Source organism: Pavona decussata, unplaced genomic scaffold (assembly GCF_977016875.1).
Source record: "Pavona decussata unplaced genomic scaffold, jaPavDecu1.1 SCAFFOLD_45, whole genome shotgun sequence".
NCBI lineage: Eukaryota > Metazoa > Cnidaria > Anthozoa > Scleractinia > Agariciidae > Pavona > Pavona decussata.
Genome location: NW_028145467.1, coordinates 1110371 through 1130000, shown reverse-complemented (window position 1 = coordinate 1130000; position 19630 = coordinate 1110371). Strand labels below are relative to the sequence as shown.

Genomic DNA, 19630 nt, shown 5'->3' with positions numbered 1-19630 from the left:
TATAAAGGCCATACGATGATCGTCACTACTTTCTTTTTTATTATTTCTACAGTTTTCTCAGTTCTTGTTATTTTTCCTGCTTCTCAGGTTCTCTTGACTTTAAAAAAGAAGCAAGGGAGGAAGGTGGCAGTGATTTACAACTCCATGGTCATTCCCAGGACTCCATTCATATTTCAAACATTGGAATGGAAATTTTGGGAATTAATTTAATTCCCAAATTGGGAATCGAGTAGATCCCAAATTCAAAATCAAAATCATAACCATGTGGTAAATTCCCAGTTCTGGGAATACAAAAACCCAAGATATTCCCAAGTTTGGGTTCCTAATTAGGAAATTTCGTTGTAATTCCCAAACTGGGAATCTGGTATTTTTTCCTGTGCACCACTCAGATGCTAACCACTGAGCTACGCAGAAAATTGCATGGTGAGCAATGATGATCTGTTCCTTTTTGTGATATTGCTTTGTACTGCACTACTGACACACTTTTCACTACTTACCTATCAACACAATGACTCTCCCGCTGTCAAATGGTTTTCCCACGCTCACTGATTGGCGGGAGCATACCAGTCAGAAGTTCCCCATGCGTGAAGAGCATCCCAGCAATCCTGGTGGCGTATAGAGTTGGCTCTTAAGGAGGAGCCTTTAGAGCTAGCAAATCTATGCCATTGTACACGTAAATAACAAATTAGAAAAAAGTGATTTACTTATAACTTGTAATTACCACCACTGAAAACAATGCAATTTTTGTGAATCCTAGAAGTTCTTCCCATACATTTTCTTAAGGTGGTCACTAACAGTTTTCAGCTTTTTTGCTTATGGATAACAGCTGCCACTCTAAATAAGTTGATTTTAATGTTTTTATAGGAAGCAAATGGCTAATCATCAGTAAACAAGTGATTATCATCTTGGCACCAAAGGTCACAATAGCAACCGTTTGACCTGTCAAAACACCCTTAATTGTGGCTTTAAAGGGCATGTAAGCCCCCAAACACAAGTTTATCTCATATTATGTACAAAGTGGTGCTAAAAACAGTTTTGCGACTTATTCTTGCCAATTCGAAATATTTAAGGAGAAAAACGACATTTACTGTGGGAAGTTCACTTCCGGTTAAAACAATAGCGAGTGCTTGTGACGTCAGCGGTTGAACACAAACATTGTGCAATTGAGAATACCACTGTAATCATCATGTCAGCGAGAGAAAATAGTAACAGTTTGGAGGAGATTTTATCCGATGAAAACAGCTCGAATGAATGTAATTTGTACCACAGTGATGTTGGTGAAATGTCAGAAACTGGCGTGGATGTCGGAGCTCGTCCATTTCGCTTTGAGCCACGCAGAGTTTGGCGTGATATGCACCCTGAATCAAACGAAGAAGACGGCGAAAGCGAGACGAATCGTCTTGGAAAGACAGACTGATAATTGTTTTGAGTTGTGATTCATTCGCATTTATATGATTGTTACACCTTTGAAAGACCGAAATTGAGTTTTTTAACTGAAAGTTACCGTGAATCTTGTTTATTAATGCTGTTGTTTTTCTCTTGTTATAATTAAAGGTGCAAACCAACGACTCATGAGAGCGTTCGCTGTGTAGAAATCGGCCAAATTTGGCGAAAGGTAGAGGACCAGAAACCAGCAGTGCAAATGCACTGTACAACCAAGCATCCAGGATTTCGAATTGCGTTTATGTCTGGGCTCTTAAAACTGCGTATTACGCATTCTGACAACAGCATGCATGGCGCAGACAATCGTACAGGACATGAATTTGTTTACTTTGTACACTTATCAAATTACCTTTCTCTGTGAACAGCACACTGTAAAATCACAAAGTTAATAGGGAATCGGACAGTTATCAGTTATTCCTTTTGTCTCTTGTAGAAAATTTCGTTACATTGCCTACAGACAACTCATTTGTTGGTGTTGGGGCTATCTCGGCAGAAATGTGATGGTTGCGCTCCTGTCCTGTGAGGTCAACAAAATACGGAGGACATTTCTAGCGGATTTTGGTTCTTCGTACACGGAGTTAACGCCACCAAACATACGAAAAAGACGAATAAAACCTTTTTTTTTTATTTATAACAAATTGCCCTGATTTATGCCGTTTTTGAGTTCGATTCCAACTTTCAATTTACAAGCGTCTCTTACTGTCTTGCCGTTATTTCTGAAGCGATTGCGAATTTTGATATAGCTCTGCTCTCTCGTGACCTCTTACTAGATTACCCAGCCGTCTGCTCTGTTTCCTCGCTTTCCATTGTTCGCTTACGCATTTCTGACAAGGCTTTCTGCTGTGGCGTTTGTTGAATTGTTGGCACAGCGCTGGGAATTAAATCCGTCTACTTTTTAAAACCCATTTCTCATATATATACACCCTCGAAGCAGTCCGATGGGAAATGAGCGCCACAAATTACTGAATGTTTTGTCGGCTTTATAAAATCATTCCGCTTCAAGACTTGAACAAATTTAATCCACCGTCGCCTTGACTGAAGTCTCTTGGAAACTTACACGTGGAATATCCTGTTTTGTTTGAATGCCACAAAACTGGACGACACAGCACTTTACCATATTGGAATAAGAGAATAAATGAATATTTGCTGGAATTTATGTAGACACGTGCGTATTACAAAAGGTCGGGAAGGGAGAATGTTCACTTCCTGTCGGCAGAGATCCACTCGTGACGTCACGGAAAAGATGGCGTAATCAAAATGGCGGGCGCTTTGAATTTGCAGCAGCCTATTCCAACTGAAAACGCGCTCGTTTTAAAAAAAAGAGTTACAGATTCCGCATACTGAAAATGTGTACTTTATGACTATATGACCAGAAAAATTCGCGTTTTGGAGGTTTACATGCCTTTTAATAAGTAGTTATAATATTCAAAAAAAACGTTAACCTCAGGAGAGCCAACATAGTTTTTTTAGAATGTTTTCCTGGCATCCGTGCCCTAACTCCTTTGTTTCTATTTTGTTCTCCTTCAATGATGGTTTGAAACAAACTTACTAGGTCATGATCGACCACATCATCATCATCATCAGCTGGTAGCTGTTTTATCATGCTCTTCTGTGGAAATATAGAACAAAGGAGCATGTGTATGCTGGGTTGTAAGACTTAATTAACCAATTAATACAGATTTAAAACACAGTAAATGTAAGTCTTGATGATGAAGGTTGAAAGAAAAACTAACTCTCCACGTGAATGATTTCCAGCTACAGTAGGTTATGGACTAAGAAAATTAGGGTACATGTCTGCACCCACTGCACAACGTTTATTCCTTTATTTCGTTGCTTATTAAAGGTTATATACAGCTAATTCAAGAAAGGTTATCGTAAAGAAGTGCAGAAGTGTTTGTAACATGACTACAAGGTAATTTGTCCCATGCCACGGCACTGGCAATCTTGACAAATAAAGATCGATAAATTAAAACGATTGAAAACTACCTTTTGTACTTGCTGCATTAGGTGAACACCTTACATCTCGCAGCATCGACTGAAACAGCTGTATAGCCCTTCCTTAAAGGGTTTAATCATGTGAGGTAATAATTCTTAACTTTTTACTCTTACTCAGTGGTCTGTAGGTGAGTGGCAGTGGTGTCCATTTCTTTCCAGCTCTAACACTTTGACGGATCGAAACAGAGACACCATGTTTTTTGTTCCTCCAAAGGCCTTACAAATAAGCATTAGTTATTTTTACTTCATAGTCACTAAGTTCTCATAACTAATTACTTCACTGTCATCTTTCCTTTGAACAATTTTCTTTTCAAAAAGGACTTGCTCCAAGGATCTTAACATATCCTCTTTAGAGCTGTTCCTAGCAAAAGGAATGCAATGATGTTTGCATTCACGTTTGAGGTTGGTCATTTTTGCAGCAGATATATTTTTTTGCTTGAAATAATGCAGAAAAATGATTACTGCTTGCTCCCTTGACACCTATAAAATGAATGTAAAGAGTCAAATAAGGACAAATCAAATACATAATTAATTATTGTACTGACAGCATTAGTTATTTTTACTTCATAGTCACTAAGTTCTCATAACTAATTACTTCACTGTCATCTTTCCTTTGAACAATTTTCTTTTCAAAAAGGACTTGCCCCTAGGATCTTAACATATCCTCTTTAGAGCTTTTCTTAGCAAAAGGAATGCAATGATCTTTGCAGTCACGTTTGAGCTTGGTCATTTTTGCAGCAGATATAGTTTTCTGCTTGAAATAATGCAGAGAAATGATTATTGCTTGCTCCTTTGACACCTATAAAATGAATGCAAAGAGTCGAATAAGGACAAATCAAATACATAATTAATTAATTATTGTACTGACAGCTCTATGATTGTCAGGGCCCAATAATTGAAGACCGCATGTAGGACCATCCCAAATATTTACTTGCTGATCCAGTGAACCTTTTTTTGCTCAGTCTCCCATGCATTATTTTGATACATTTTGTCATTGCCCTTACAAATTCCAACTTCGCAATGAACAGTCCACTGTTAAGGATGGTGCCTACTATCGTTACAGCACATATGTTCTGCGCATCTTGTGATACTCGGGTTTCTTATGTGTCGGGGCTACTAATACAGGGATACTTTTGCACGGTTTAAAACTATTCAGGGAAAGCAGAACTTAGCAAGTGCTTTTGGTACTAATAGAAAATTATGGGTAACCATGCATTTTTCAGAGATTATAAAGCCTCAATATGATAAAAAAAACAACAGCAATGCCATACACTGCTTTGTATTTAACGAATCAACCAAGTACCTACGTTAGGTCTTCTGAATAAGTTTATCTATATTAGGTCTTCTTCTTGTTATACAGAATTAATTTTTTATTATAATTAGTTATTAATGTAGTTGGCTCGAAGATATTAGCACTTGAGTGCTACCATGTAAATTCGAGGGTAAAAAAAGTTTATTGATTGATTGATTGATTTCTTAATAAGCTTTTCATCACTTCAAAACGGGTTTACCTAAAACACGGAATGCGGAATCCGGAATAAAAAAAAATGAAAATTCGTCGAATTTCAAGGAAGGTTAAAGTCACTTGGGAAACAGTTTTTATAGCTCTTGAAAAATTATAATATCAGTCAGGAGCCCAGTGAAATTTTCAAAAGTTTGCCTAAGATTTCAATTGCTGCAGTTAAGCCTATTGTGTTAGTATTCTAAGACAGTCCCTTTAAAGCATAAAACACACGAGAACCACACCTATATGTTTATAAAATCAAATACATGGAATCCGTAAATCAGGAAAGACTTTCTTTTTTTTCTATTTTTCTTTTTCTTTGTAACTTGCCGTATGCTGCTTGGCTTGTGAGTAGGGGATTTTCGTTCTTTTGGAAAAGCTAGGGGAGAGAGATGTGTACGATTGGTGGTGTTTTGACAGGTACAGTAGGCAAATTAGCACATTCACAATGGTGACGATGGAAATATATCTTTACACATGTCATAACATTATGACTAACATATATTGCGGCTCAACAAATTGTTTGGGCATATGGGTGGGAATGGGGCTTAAAATAGTTAGACTTATTACCTCTAAATCAAAATCAATAGATCTACGGCTTCCAAGGTATCTGGAATTAGAGGATATAAAATAATTTGTTATCTACATCCTGCTATTGCAATTACTAAATTATGGGAAATCGTTCACAGGCTCCTGAAATTCTTACTGTATTTCAGAAAAGGCTATCGACATAAAAGTTTTTTTTTGTACCAGCAGCTCGACACTCTTGTAAAAAGGTGCATAAATAAATATATGCATACATGATTGAACATATGAATGTATGCCGGCAGGCATGACAGAACCACTAGCGAGTCAGTGAGTGAGCAAAGGAATGAAGGGAATGAATGAATGAACGATCGAACGGACGGACGGATGAATAAATAACTTTGCCCACTGTTTATCCAGGGTCGGTGCCAATTCGAAGCTTTTTTTTTTAGATGAAATCTAAGCCACCCACATACAGACTTGTTTCAGGACTTTTTATATTATTATGCAAAGACAGTGAGTCTTGCGAAGAGTTGATGAGTGATAAATGCAACACTGACTCTAGTTACGTTTCATCGTCTATCTACGTGCTATGGCAGGAGGAACGTTTGAAGATTGGGAACCGTTACTCCAAATGAGTGGCTCAACTGCCTAAGTAATTAAAATTTAAGGGAAACTTTTGAAAATTTTACTGGGCTTCTGAATGATATTACAATTTTCCAAAAGCTCTAAAAACTGTTTTCCAAGTGACTTTAACCTTCATTAAAATTTTCAAGTTGACAAATTTTAATTATTTAATATGATTATAATAATAATAATAATAATAATAATAATAATAAAAATAATTTACCAATTTATATAGCCCGTATTTACATGTGCTTATCAATAGCGCATTACAATCATATGTTTAAAAGAAAACAAAAATACATTTCCGTGAGAGTAAAAAAAAATAAGTTACAAACTATAAAAATACTTCTTAAAAAGATAGGTTTTAAGTCGAGATTTAAAACTGTCAAGTGATGTTGCTTGACGAAGCTCCAAAGGTATCTCATCCCAGAGTTTCGGAGCTGCTGCTGAGAATGATCTTGCTCCCAATGTTGTAAGCATCTTTCCCTTGGGATGGTCCAACAAGAGCTTACCAGTAGACCTAAGATTATATAATGAATTCGATTTTATACTAATAAGATCGCTAAGATAAGTTGGCGCTAGGCCATAAAAACATTTGAAAGTCAAAAGTAAAATCTTATAGTCAATATGCAAAGAAACTGGCAGCCAGTGCCGCTCATAAAGCGTCGGTGTAATGTGAGAAAACTTTCCAATGCCAAGAATAAGTCTTGCTGCTGCATTTTGTACACGCTGTAATTTAGCGATCTGCACATTTGGTAAGCCAAACAATAAACCATTACAATAGTCAAGACGGCTGGTTATAAAAGTATGAACTAAAGTAATTAAAGAATCTCTCGACAGGTATTTCTTAATACGTCTCAAGTTATGTAAATGATAAAATGCCGCATTACAAGCCTTGTTTATATGAGAAGTCATGCTTAAGTTGCTGTCAAACCACGATCCAAGGTTTTTAACACATGGGCTTGGACTGATACGATTATTGCCCACAGTTATGGAACACGAATCTAATTTATCAAGCTGTTGTCGTGTGCCGACTAACAAAACCTCCGTTTTATCATCATTGATCATCAACCGATCTTGAATCATCCATTTCCTTACCGCTTCAATGCACTTTTCCATAGCTTGTATAGCATCAGCTTGAGCAGTGTTGATTCCGGATTCCGGATTCCGGATTCCGTGTTTTAGGTAAACCCCTTCAAAACCACGTGTTTTGGAAATGATAATATAGTAGGCGGCAAGGGGGAGGTCAGGCAAACCAACACGTACAAAACTTAATATTAACTTGGTTGTATAGAGAAAACAAACAAATTAAAAAATTCCTGGAATGGAACACTGTCTGTTTTCTCTTTATTTCTCTCCTTCCTCTGCAGAACTCACTTCCTCAGTTCAGCGCTCTTCTTGAAGGGAACTCCCTCAGAAATTGCGATGCACCCATGTTGATGTAGTGCATCAGAATGCTTTGGGGCATATTCTCGATCAGTGCCTGCAAAATACAACAACATAATGATTATAATCAATATTGTTCAGAGCAACTTTCTGATAATTAAATTATGATCATAAATGAAGATATCCAGTTATATAAATTCAGCAATGCTACATGTATGAAATTCAAGTGACATTCATTGTTTCGAAAAATTACTTTCCAGTCCTTATCTACTTTAACATAATATTGCAGATTGTAGATTGCATTTTGGGGGCCCGGATTGTGTGTTTCAATCTTCTTCAGAATTGATTCAGCACGTTCGAAACGTTTTGCTGAAACAAAATCTAAAGCAAAGAAGGCAAGCAGATTCTGATATGAGCTTTTTTGCTCAACGACTGAGTGTAAAGCTATATTGGTAGATTTGGATACTGCTACTGACCCCACCCCCATTACCTTGTGATGTCCACGCCTTCAAAGCATGAAAGCCAGCTTGCCTTCAACTCCTCGTCACCTCGTAGGGTAGTGAAAGCTGTCTCCACCATGTTTTCCCATTCTTGATTTAGTACTTGCAAGTTAAGGAGTTTAACTCGCTTCTTCTCCAATTCAAGGAAGAAGAGGTATGCTTCATTAGAAAAGTGCAGCAGCCCTCTTTCCCAATAGTGCCGCCCTTCGGTCACTTCCAGCATTTCTTTATATTTGGTACTCTCCTCTAGCTTTGCATAAGGTTGGATAATTGTCTCTTCCAACAATTCGCACATTCTTTGTTTTTCCTCCACCAAGGCAAGAGTAGCACTAGAATTTGTGTACACATTCTTTTGTATGTACTTTCTGGCACAATTTAGAACTTTTCTCACCACCCATCCACCAACATGTCGAATCTTTGACTTCCCCACTCCACTCACTTGGTCCACGTCAAAATCGATGGCAACTTCCTGTCGTGACTGATTAACTACGACAATCAGCAATTCAAAAAATTCCCAGTACACCGAGGTTGCAAGCTCAATTGCAAGAGCTGTCTGTGCTGGTGTGCATTGGGTTACATCAAAAATAGAACAAACATAGCAATAGAAATCGCTGCTGATAAAGAAGGAATGCAGACTACTTGTCACCTCCATTAATAACCACTACAATGTCATCGGGTTTTTCTTCGATGCAGGATTCAACCATCAGTAAGGAATGAAACCAAACAAGTTTCGTAAATGACTCTACCCTATCACGAGAACTCTCGCTCAACAAGCAATCAATTGCTTCATTCTTTTCCTGTAGGAAGGTAGAGATGGCATCGCTTGATTTAAGAGACACTAGGAACTCTCGGCATTTGACGAAGGTTTCTGCTGGTGGACTTGATAATCTTGACTGGTGCCTGGACATCTTGTCATACATTTCAGTCATTTCCATGGGTATGGGTACAGCATCATCATCAAAGGCCGCCTGTACTGGTCCATCTAAAATCGCTGAGAGAGACGAGAACAGATTGTCGTCTTCTCGTTCTTGAAAATGATCCTTGCAGGAAAGCAGATCCGCGTTGCCGCTTAAATCTTTTTTTCGGCAGCACAAGAGGTCTGCAATGGGGGCGCTCAAATGGCCGGAAGTGCAGGTATCTACAGCTTTACTTTGTGGCCTGAACTTGAATATGGTCGGGGGACTTAACTCTTAAAATAGCTACGTAAACCAAACCTGAAACATATTCACGCGAGCAGTGCACCTTGGCAGAAGGAAGTGTTAGTCCTTGTGATTTATGGCAGGTGACTGCATAGGCCAAAACAAGAGGAAATTGTGTAACTATTCCCACTTTTTGACAATTTTGGGCCCTCTTCACCCAAGTTTCCTTTCCGATAGCTTCTTCACCTACACCTTCAAAAGAGACCAGAAGAGAGTCGCCACGTACGCCATTGAAAACCCCGACAGTTCCATTTTTTAATTCGTCAGACTTATTCCAAACAAGCATAACCTTGCAACCCTGTATCAGTTGCGAGACGGAGGCTACTGGCCAACTCATACTCTTTGAAGATTCATTCTCGTAAACTGCCTCAAGGGTGATAAGTTCTCCTGGCAGTTTGTCAAGTTCCTGTCTGTTCCTCAAGGTGATGGGTATTTTGCGGAAAAAAATGTGCGTCACACTTTCCAGTAAGTGCTGTGGCAGATCTCGGTTCAAGGAATAAATATATTGTTCAGTTTCATGTCCACACTCGCCCATTGGTAATTCTGAAAGGACTTTTAGTAACTGCTTCTCTTCTTTGGATTTGCGCATCACTTTGGTTAATGCAAAGCGATGGCAAATTGCAAAGTCAAACGAAGGCGACTCGGACATGTAGTGCCCCTCATCAAACATGTTAGGAACAGGCCACAGCTGCAGAAACTCTCCAATAAGGATAAGTTGTTTTCCAGAAAACGGAAGAGTGCGCTGTATTGGATCGTCGGCCAGCTCATGATGTATTAAATTCACAAGCTCAAACATTCTTCAGCTCGACATACTTGCTTCGTCCCACAGTATGAGATCGATAGCCCGCACACGATCGCGAACTAACGAGTTGCCGATTGACCGGTCAGTCACTTGACGCCAAGGCAATTCAGCAGTCATAAGACCGTAAAACGGGTGAACTGTACTTGCCACTCAGCGATCATAAACCAGGGAAGAAATGCCACTCGAACAGACCACACCAATAATATTTCCACGAGCCTTTGCATTGATGATGATACGTTTCACCGCTTCACTTTTCGCCACTCCAGCTTGACCCGTCAACGAAAGGTTGTGACCTTCATCGGCAAACTTAACGATCTCTTCCTGGTCTCCATTTAGTTTAATCCTAAAAGTCACCATACATTAAGGTAAAACATCAAAACAAAGTATAAACGAGTCATAAAATGTGCGTCGAAATGTGTGAACATTTCAGTAAATGAAGTCGCTTACAAGCAAACAATGTTACTTACATCTTTAAGCCGGCCCTCTCCAGTGATATGCAAATCAAATGGTGCTTCCAGTTAAAAACAGCAAATTTTCTCTTAATATATTTTCTCCATCAAGCTTGTTTGTAATATATTTTCCTACTACCGCATGAACTTCGATGGGTTTCCTCAGAGTGCGCAAAAATTAAAATATCCTTCATTATGTAAGCACGTTCCTCTGTGATTTTGATTGGTGGATCGAAACAATGAGCAATTGGCGGCCCTGACAAAGATCTCACTAGAAGACCCTGGGAGCAGAGTGGTTTGCTTGTCGACAACTTGCCGCAGGCTACCTGTGCCGTGCTCATATTTGCTACCTGGCAAACAGTTCGACCGTTGAGCATGTCCACGATACTTCGGTCGCAGTTCCAACGAACAACTGAAGCTGGAGTAAATGCTTCATATTCATGCGCAATGTGTCCGGATTTGGTTTCGATCGAACTGAGGGGACAGTAAATTATCTCTACTTTGATTCTGTGAAGGAATTGGGGCAGTAGGATATTTTCAGTGGATTTTATGGCTTCGAGTGGGCGAGCAGCACGGGATCTTGAGTTTCACCTTGTCTTTCTCTTTGGAGTGGATGTCAACAGAAACGATAACTCCCTGAAATCGCTTCCAATCGACTTGAAAAACAGACAAGCAACAAAGAATACAACAACGAGTCAAGGTAAGTCAATTTTATTGAGAAATCGTTCAAATTTCTACGGTTTTAAACAAAGCCGTTGGTTTCCCATATAAACCTATATAAAGTCAAATGTAACACAATACGCCCGGTACTGATCGCTACCAGTCCTGTTTATTTCGTAACATGAGCTTGGGCCGCCTGTGATTTAGTTTGAAAAGCTATTTACAAGATCTAAAATTAATTCATACAGTATTTATATTAAAACATGACTCAATAATAAAACTATTTCTTCCACATTTCGTGTTTATTTTTAGAATGTCAAAATTGTGTGTTCGTCAGAGTGAATATTTGCAGGCCTGATGTGAAGGCGGCAATAATGCCCGTAGCCTATGATCTGAATCATTTAGGATCTCGTTGAAAAGCGTGATACAAATATTAATGTGGTGAACGCTAAGCGGCGCTATCTCCATGCGAGTAAGAGCTTCATCGTAACTGAGGCTGGGGCAAAATGATTTTTAAAGCCTTCTTCTGGACTCGCTCTAGTTCATTAACTAAATACTTTTAGAGTGAATAATAATACACAGGGATCGCATAATCTAAAACTGATCTTACCCACATGATGTAAAATAACCTTAAGTCGTTGCAGGGAACCTTGGCCCTTTTTAGCTGAACTTAAAAGTATAGCCTTTTGGCTGCCTTTTTAATAACATCATTTACGTGGGTGTTCCATGGTAGATTGCTTGTCATTGTTATTCCTAGTAACTTTGTGCTATCAACTGGCTCTAACTCTTTACCATGTACCCTTATTGGCTCAGATATTGCCTTATTTCTAGTAAAAGAAATTCAAAGCTCTTTGCAATTCTCATTATTGAGTTGGACTCTGTTTGCCAGAGACCACTCAGCTACCTTATCAGCAATAATTTGGGCACTACTAACCGTGCCCTTTCCGACAACTTTAGATGCAGTAATGTCGTCTACATATTTCCAGACGCGCGCCATTAATCACCAGGTCGCTTATCATAACTACAAACAACCAAGGCCCTAGTTTCTTCCCCTGAGTGACTCCTGAGGGGACTGAGCCCCACTCAGAGAAACATCCCTCGGCCAGTTTGATTCTCTGCAACCTATTACTTAGGAAATCAATAATCCAATTGATTACACGAAGGGACTTGTCACAAATTAGCAGGGGGGAAGGGGATTGGAAAACAGGGGAGGTCACAGTTTTTTGAGCCCTTCAAAAGGGAGGGTTACCAAAAAGAATGACAGGAAAAAAAGGAGGGTCACAAGAAATTAAGCCACCGTCACGGTAAAGGGATGCTTTAATATCATGTTTACAAGATAACAAATTATGTCTAAAAATCTAGGCATGCAATCATTCTGGATAATTTAAACAAGAAACATTTTAAGTTTCATCAGAGTTACCATTTTAACATTAATTGGACATGTAAAAAACTTACGTGAGGGTCGGTTGGGTGGTCCATATCCTGGGTCCACAGGGATGTTACACAGAGCTCATGAGTCCATGTTTTCTCTATATCCAAATAAAATGTAAGTTTTTGTACTGGATAAGTGATGTATGGTACCTTAATACATTCTCTCTTTTTCTTTGAAGTGCAAAGAATGGGGATTTCTTTTAAGAGAGGTGTTTGGTTCCAACCTGGGGACTGGCGACTATGGCCATATCACCATCGAACATGCCAGCATGCTCATGCGGAATTTTCTCAGTCTGAGAGAGTATTCCAATCAAGGATGTGAAGCAGCACACTCACTCCAGAGGCAGTTATACTCGAAGGCCACTTCTCAGACAGACATGGACATGCAACTTCAAGTAAGTAAATTTTCTGTTGTCACTCCCTTTTGTTTTTTGTTTTTGAAGTAACATTATTTTTTCTGCCCTAGTTCAACAGATGCTCTTACATTTCTTTTCTGAGAAATTCCTTTTCATGAGGCTATCCTTTGAAATGGCCTTACAAAGCATGGAAAGTGGTATGTTATTATCAAATGTTAATTACATTAATTGCATGCACATGTATTCCGCCTTATTGAAATACACTCCTATTGTCTACAATGCCCACAAAAGTGGTGTTTTCCATGAAATTACGTCCAACTTTAAAAGCAGAAATATTTAAAATTTCATGTTGAATTTGCATAATTTACTGGTAAACATCTTTGATTTGCCATCATAACTTTTTCCTTTGCAATATGGTATCTGAATAGTTATTTCTGTTAATTTTTTCAAATATTTTTTGTGTTTTTCAGGAAAACCATTCTACTTTAGGGGCTGTGGATGGTCACAGAAAAAGATGGTGATTTGGTCAGAATGTGACATGGCATGGATTGTCACTATGAATGACTTATTGCGCAATATCTATCTTCACTATGAGTGGGATAAGGGATTGAAAAGGATGATAATATCACCAGACAGCTTTCCATGCTATGAGCATGACTATGCTCTGTGGGAGGAGACTTTGCCAAAAGAAATGACCAGTTCCACTTGCCTTCCAGCTGAGCCTCAGAGTTGTTCTTCCAGCGATGCAACCAGTCTAGCTATGAGCCCAGGTGCCAGCTCAGCCTCCAGCTCGCTTAGTAATCCTTCTAGCAGCCCACCAACAAGTCCTGATGCCAACACAGCTACTGGTCCAGCTATCAGTCCTGTCACCTGCTCACCTAACAGCTCAGCTTCTAGCCCAGCTACCAGCTCAGTAGCTGGCACAGGTTCTAGTCCTGCAACCAACCCTACTTCCTACCTTGTAACCAGTCAAACAGTGGATTCTAAGGCAGAATCAGCTTCTTCCTATTTTGAAGTCTTTAGAGTCTGTGCTGTAAGTAACTCCACTAGAGGTGAAATTGCCAGTTTCAACTTCCTTCCTGTAGTGCAAATTGCAAATGATAACATCCAACTTGTTTTTGGTCCTGAACGCCTTAGTAATCCCTTGAACTTAACGGTCAGGCCTTCAGAATGTGCACTTACAGAGGGTAACAGACTGATACATGGAGCAAGTGGAGAAGACAGTGATGATGAAGACCTGGACATTGCAGTAAAATTTGGACATCTTGGTGTGTTTGGTTGGCGAGCAATAGATATTTGGATGAAGGCATCAAAGGCTGCAACCATTAAGCTCAGAGCACAAGAGGAAAAATCATGGCTTTGTAGCAGCAATGGTGCAGTAACACCTTCCCAGATTGAAGAAATAAGGACATTACTCTTCAGCAGTGAGCCTCAACAGGAGGTCCTTCGTATCGGTGATTTGATTGTTGATGCTAATGACCTTTCGACTTTAGTTGGTGAGAGGTACCTCACTGGTTTTGTTATTGATGCTGCATGTCTGAAGTACAGTGAGGAGGCCATGTCAAGAGGCTCATGCTCGTTGTATTTACCTTCGTCTACCCAAACCTGGGCCTCGAGCAATAATCTTCGCTTTCTCAAATCTAAGTTGCAGCCCTATGTTTCAGGGAGAAATCTCAGTGGAATCTCGTGGATCCTCACGCCAATACATGTAAATGGTAATCATTGGGGTCTTCTTTGTCTGAATATGGTACAGCAGCAAATATTCTATGATGATGGGTTAAAACAGAATCATCCATCAAACATACCAGAAATTGTTGAGAATCTTTTGAAGGCTGTTTCCTGTAGTTCACAAACAGCGTGGAACATCAGCCTATCTTTACAGCGTTTCGGGATGCCAAAGCAGCCATCATCTGGTGAAGGCTCTGCAAGCTGTGGAGTTGGTGTGGTCCTAGCAACCCAGGATTTCCTAAACACTCATCACTGCACAATTCCCAAATTCCACTGGAAGTTTAATGAAATGAAGACGCACCGCCTGAGACTACTTCACCAATTTACACAATGGAAATAGTTTACTACTAAAATTCAAATTGTACTCTTTAACTGGCGAAACAAAACAATGCACAAATTAAATGTAAAATTAGCCAGCTAATTCTAAGGGTTTCCTCTCCCTCTCAAGCTTTCAGGTGGCACGCCCAAACTTTTGAGATGATGAAATCCAATAACCAAAATAATGTTCTTTTAATTATATATTTTTTTAAATCAAATAGTTTATAATTCTAAGGGTTTCCTCTCCCTCTCAAGTTTTCAGGTTTTTAATCAAATAGTTTATAATTCTATGGGTTTCCTCTCCCTCTCAAGTTTTCAGGTGGCACGCCCAAACTTTTGAGGTGATGAAATCCAATAACCAAAATAATGTTCTATTAATTATATTTTTTTAATCAAATAGTTTATAATTCTAAGGGTTTCCTCTCCCTCTCAAGTTTTCAGGTGGCATGCCCAAACTTTTGAGGTGATGAAATCCAATAACCAAAGTAATTTTCTTTTTTTAATTAATTAAACATTTTTTAATCAAATAGGTTATAATTCTAAGGGTTTCCTCTCCCTCTGAAGGTTTTCATGTGGCGCACCCCAACTTTTGAGGCGATGAAATCTACTTGTAATTAAGTTTACTCCATCTGATTATGAAACATTATTTCGTAGACTTGTTTAAATAACGAGATCTGCTCTTGGTTAGTTTACTTTGTCATTGTATGAAATAGCAGGTTAGTCTTGGAGTGCCTAGAAAGCAAGAGACAAACAGTTCTTTTAGGAGCCACAAACCTTGCCTTACACACCTTTATGCAAAGTCCTGTAGGTTGAAATCGCGGAGTTCAGAAGAAAAAGTTGAGAGACCTCCAGACCAAGATTTTCAACCCCTGGGATGAATTCAACTCTGGTGCCCGCAGTGGAAGAAAGCTATTGAAGGCATGCTCCTACCCCAACGGCCCAGCAGATTCCTAAAACGGTTCTTCTGGGAGCCAACCCAAATCGACATTGCACTTAGTCAATTTGCTACAAACCAAAAACGGCTCTTTTAAGAGCCACCACATCTGTGAAAGTCATGACCAACTTATACATGCTTTACATTTATTTATGGGTTACAGACTGTTGTGAGTGTTTTGTTTACAAATACACGCACTTACTGACTGTACAATGAACTCGAAATGTTCAATACTGCACTCGGCCTAAGAATGCCACGTGCAGTATTGAACATTTCGAGTTCATTGTACAGTCAGCAAGTGCGTGTATTTGTAAACAAAACACTCACAACAGTCTGTAACCCATAAATAAAGTTTGTTCTTATTTGGCCGCGAGAAAACTGGGTAATACAATCCCATTGCTCGAGTCTTTGTGCTAACTGGTTTAATAGAAAACTTCAAATTTTCACCGAACATATTACATACAAAAACTAAAGCAATTAGTCTGAACTTTCCTCGAGTAATTCTGTTGCGAAACAACTTTGTAGGGAAACAGCTTCAATTTGTAGCGAATCGACTTTACATGTGTAGCGAATCGAATTCCACTTGCAGCGAAAAGACCAGACTCTGTTCAACATTGCACCCTACAGGTAACAAACCACCATATCAGGAATGATCAGGAATACGTTGTGACCAATAAATAATAATTGTTTGATTCTTAACTTACTGAATTCTCTTGCGCAACACATGTACACAAACTGGGGATTCAGTCTGACATCAGAGTATTATCCTCGTTCCCAGAGCCTCCGATGTTCTGGTCAGCGGTTAGTCCGTCGCACAATAATTTTAAAATTTGTGGCTCTGGGGACGAGCATAATTAAGGTGGGGCTCTACCTGAATTTGAGTGAAATTTGAAGAGGTTTTAAAAATGGATAGAAGAAAGAAAATGATTTTTGGAACACTAACAGACAGTCGATAACCACGCAAGAGCACCCCAGGTTGCTAGTGGACTAACTTGGTATCGGTCTATTAATTATTAACTACAAATTCTAATTTTAAAACTTCACTAAATCTTCAACATTTCTTATTTCTTTTAATTTTACCAATCCTTCAAGAAAAATTATTTCCTTCCAAATATACCTAAAAATCACCCCAAAATTCATAAAACACCCTAAATCATTGATTTGTGTTATGAATGGAGGGTTTTTGAGATATAGATATAGATAGAAAGCGGCGTGAAAACGGCTTTCAGGTGAACCCCCACCTTAAATTGCCCGTTCATGTTGATTTTTTTTACCAGAAGTTTTTCAAAAGGTACAAGGGATGAAAAAATCTCATAAACTGTAACATATTAAACGAAAACAAATATTGCTTCATCAATCATTAAATTGATAAGTCACCGGTAAAGTTAGTTCACATGAATACTTTTTTGACATAGAACCTTATACCAAGTTTCCCGTGCTTTGTGTTCGGGAAAAGGTCTGGCCACCAAATTAGTTCCATTTCTCTTGTCCTGCGCCCGACTCCTTGGCCTACTTCTAAAGTCCCTTTATAATCAGGTCTTTTGTACAGTTAAGTTCCGACTCTCCAGTAACTTCGGTTCTTAGCAGCTTGCAGTTCGTCCGTAGGATTAAGTGCTTCCGTACCCAAAACCTCTTCCTGACCGCTATACAACGCAAACTCTTTCAGCCTGATCGATTCTTGCTCATGAAGAGCGTCACCAAATGGAGCAATGCTAAACACTCGGTACGAGATGCGCTTCGTTGACGAAGAGTAAAAAGGAGGCTTTCTGTGTGGAACTTGCCTCATGCTGTGGACACGGCATCCGATTTGATAAGCAAAATGACCAAAGTAATGTGCTGGAACTTGACTGATTGCGATTGAAAACCACTCGCCTAAAAATAAAAGGAAACGAGAGGCTTATTAACAAAACTAGAACATAAGTTATTTTGCTCCAATGCATCCCGGAATGAATGTGTTTTGAGAAGAAACGTTAGGTAACGGGTGTGCGCGATAGAGAATCAGCACCACACAGGTGTATTTTAAAGGTAAATGACTCGTTTAAAAATACTTACCTCGTAAAGATGGATGTAGTGAGGCGTTTATCTGTTCAGTCAATCCTGCCAACCATGGCAAATATCCGTCTTTATATTGTTTTGATCTTCTGTCCATAGAGGAAATGCGGGGTACGGCAACCACGCGCTCCTCGTTGTCCCAAAAACTGATTCTAGATTGGAATCGGCCACTTTCTGATGCTTAATATCTAAGTGTTTTTTGATTGCCGTAAGCGTGGGAAACTTTTTTGCGCAATAGCGGCATTTTTGGGAGTAAGTGAAACGCGAAGTCATGTTTTAGCAGCACGATTAAATGGTCTCACATTTGCGATTTGTCTGAGTCGGAAGTTAAGATAATGACTATTGTTTGCTTCTTCGACTCATGTCCCCAGGGGCATTTTTATCAGTCAATCATTCGCATTATTCTTCAGTTGATGTGAATGCTTGCTAGTGTTCATCAAACATGGAAAGAAACGAGGAAAAGCAAGGAAGAACGTTTAAGTCGCGGCCTCACTCAAAAAAGGAGAAAAGAAAGCAGCGAAAGAACTGGCTGAAGCGCAAACGAGAGAAACTAAAGGAACAAGAAGAAGCGAACGCTCAAGAGTCCGACCAGGAAGCCACTACAGAGAACAATGTCACGGCTAAGGAAGAAACCTTGGTGATAAAGCCCAGTGGAAGCCTGTCTGGAGGCAAGAGACTGGTTGAACTGTCCCGGAAAAGAAAGGGTGGGCAGCCAAGACCAATGGAACAGCGAAAGGTAGCAAAGGGCCCGAACACAAACACCAGTACAGCAAAGCCCGTGTTGACAGAAAAACCGGTCTCTCAATCCAAGAGTGACCCACCAAAAGCACACCTAAAGCGGATCAACCGGGATCTCCTAACTATTGATACGGATACGAGCATTGGCTCAGGATCCTTTGGGAAGTGCTATCCCGGCCTGTACAGAGATTCATTCAGAGTTGTCGTGAAAGAAATCAAGACACATGATGACTCTACGAGAGAATTAGAGGGAGCAAAGAGAGAAGTCTTAAACGAAGCTGCAGTAATTGCCGCTCTTGGTGACCATCCAGGTATCCCTCACCTTTTTGGCGTTTGTACCAAGAAGCCACCTTACTATTTGGTACTTCAGGACCACGCTGTGGAAGGCCGTAGTATTACACTTTCTCGAGCCGTTTTTAACGGGATGATTTCAAGTAACGAGGAGTGCGCGATAGTCTTGAGAAAAACGTGCGAAGCGCTATTACACCTCCACAAGAATGGATATCTCCACAATGACCTGAAGGGGAACAATGTCGTTTTGGATGGAGACGCGCCTGAGATCATAGACTTTGGCAAAAGTTGCCAAATAGCGAAAGCTAAACTAAGAAAGCCGAAACTGGACGTTGATAAGGCCATTGCGCGTCACCGGCACATCGCACCGGAAATACATCGCAGAGAGAAGCAAACGACATCGAGTGACGTTTATTCCTTCGGTGCAATGATCGCCAAGTTCTTAAAGATGGAAAATTTGAAATCCCTACTCTGAAACAGGCTTCAAGAAAATGTCTCTCCAGCAATCCAAGAAAGCGGCCAAAACTTGAGGAGCTGATGCAAAAAATTGCAATTTAATTGTTTAATCTCGCTGACGGGAAACATTACGCATCATTGTACAGATTTTCTTATTATTTCATTGCTTGCCGGTTATATGTTATAAAAGCTAGGGAAATCAGGCAACAAACATTTCTGATTGTTATTCAAAATTT

The 19630-nt window shown here is 39.5% G+C and overlaps 2 protein-coding genes across 2 annotated transcripts; one reads left to right on the top strand and one right to left on the bottom strand.

The window, feature by feature from the left end:
• The first annotated feature begins 12564 nt into the window (after nt 1-12564).
• On the top strand, nt 12565-16663 carry LOC146482575 (uncharacterized). The gene is made up of 4 exons (XM_085106897.1): nt 12565-12916; nt 12988-13074; nt 13348-15185; nt 15243-16663. The coding sequence occupies exons 2-3, from the start codon at nt 12996-12998 to the stop codon at nt 14943-14945; spliced, it is 1677 nt and encodes a 558-aa protein (XP_084963023.1). The 5' UTR covers nt 12565-12916; nt 12988-12995; the 3' UTR covers nt 14946-15185; nt 15243-16663.
• A 581-nt stretch (nt 16664-17244) lies between these two features.
• LOC146482574 (uncharacterized) lies at nt 17245-18006 on the bottom strand. The gene is made up of 2 exons (XM_085106931.1): nt 17910-18006; nt 17245-17729 (listed from the first exon to the last, which is right to left on the bottom strand). The coding sequence occupies exons 1-2, from the start codon at nt 18004-18006 to the stop codon at nt 17407-17409; spliced, it is 420 nt and encodes a 139-aa protein (XP_084963057.1). The 3' UTR covers nt 17245-17406.
• Between the last annotated feature and the right edge of the window lie 1624 nt (nt 18007-19630).

What these genes read in the sequence shown, in the direction of transcription:
- LOC146482575 (XM_085106897.1), top strand. Translation starts at nt 12,996, where the DNA reads ATGCTCTTACATTTCTTTTCTGAGAAATTCCTTTTCATGAGGCTATCC. An exon ending in CTTACAAAGCATGGAAAGTG is followed by an intron (nt 13,075 to 13,347) that starts GTATGTTATTAT and finishes TGTGTTTTTCAG; the next exon opens with GAAAACCATTCTACTTTAGG.
- LOC146482574 (XM_085106931.1), bottom strand. Translation starts at nt 18,006, where the DNA reads ATGGACAGAAGATCAAAACAATATAAAGACGGATATTTGCCATGGTTG. An exon ending in ACTACATCCATCTTTACGAG is followed by an intron (nt 17,730 to 17,909) that starts GTAAGTATTTTT and finishes TTTTATTTTTAG; the next exon opens with GCGAGTGGTTTTCAATCGCA.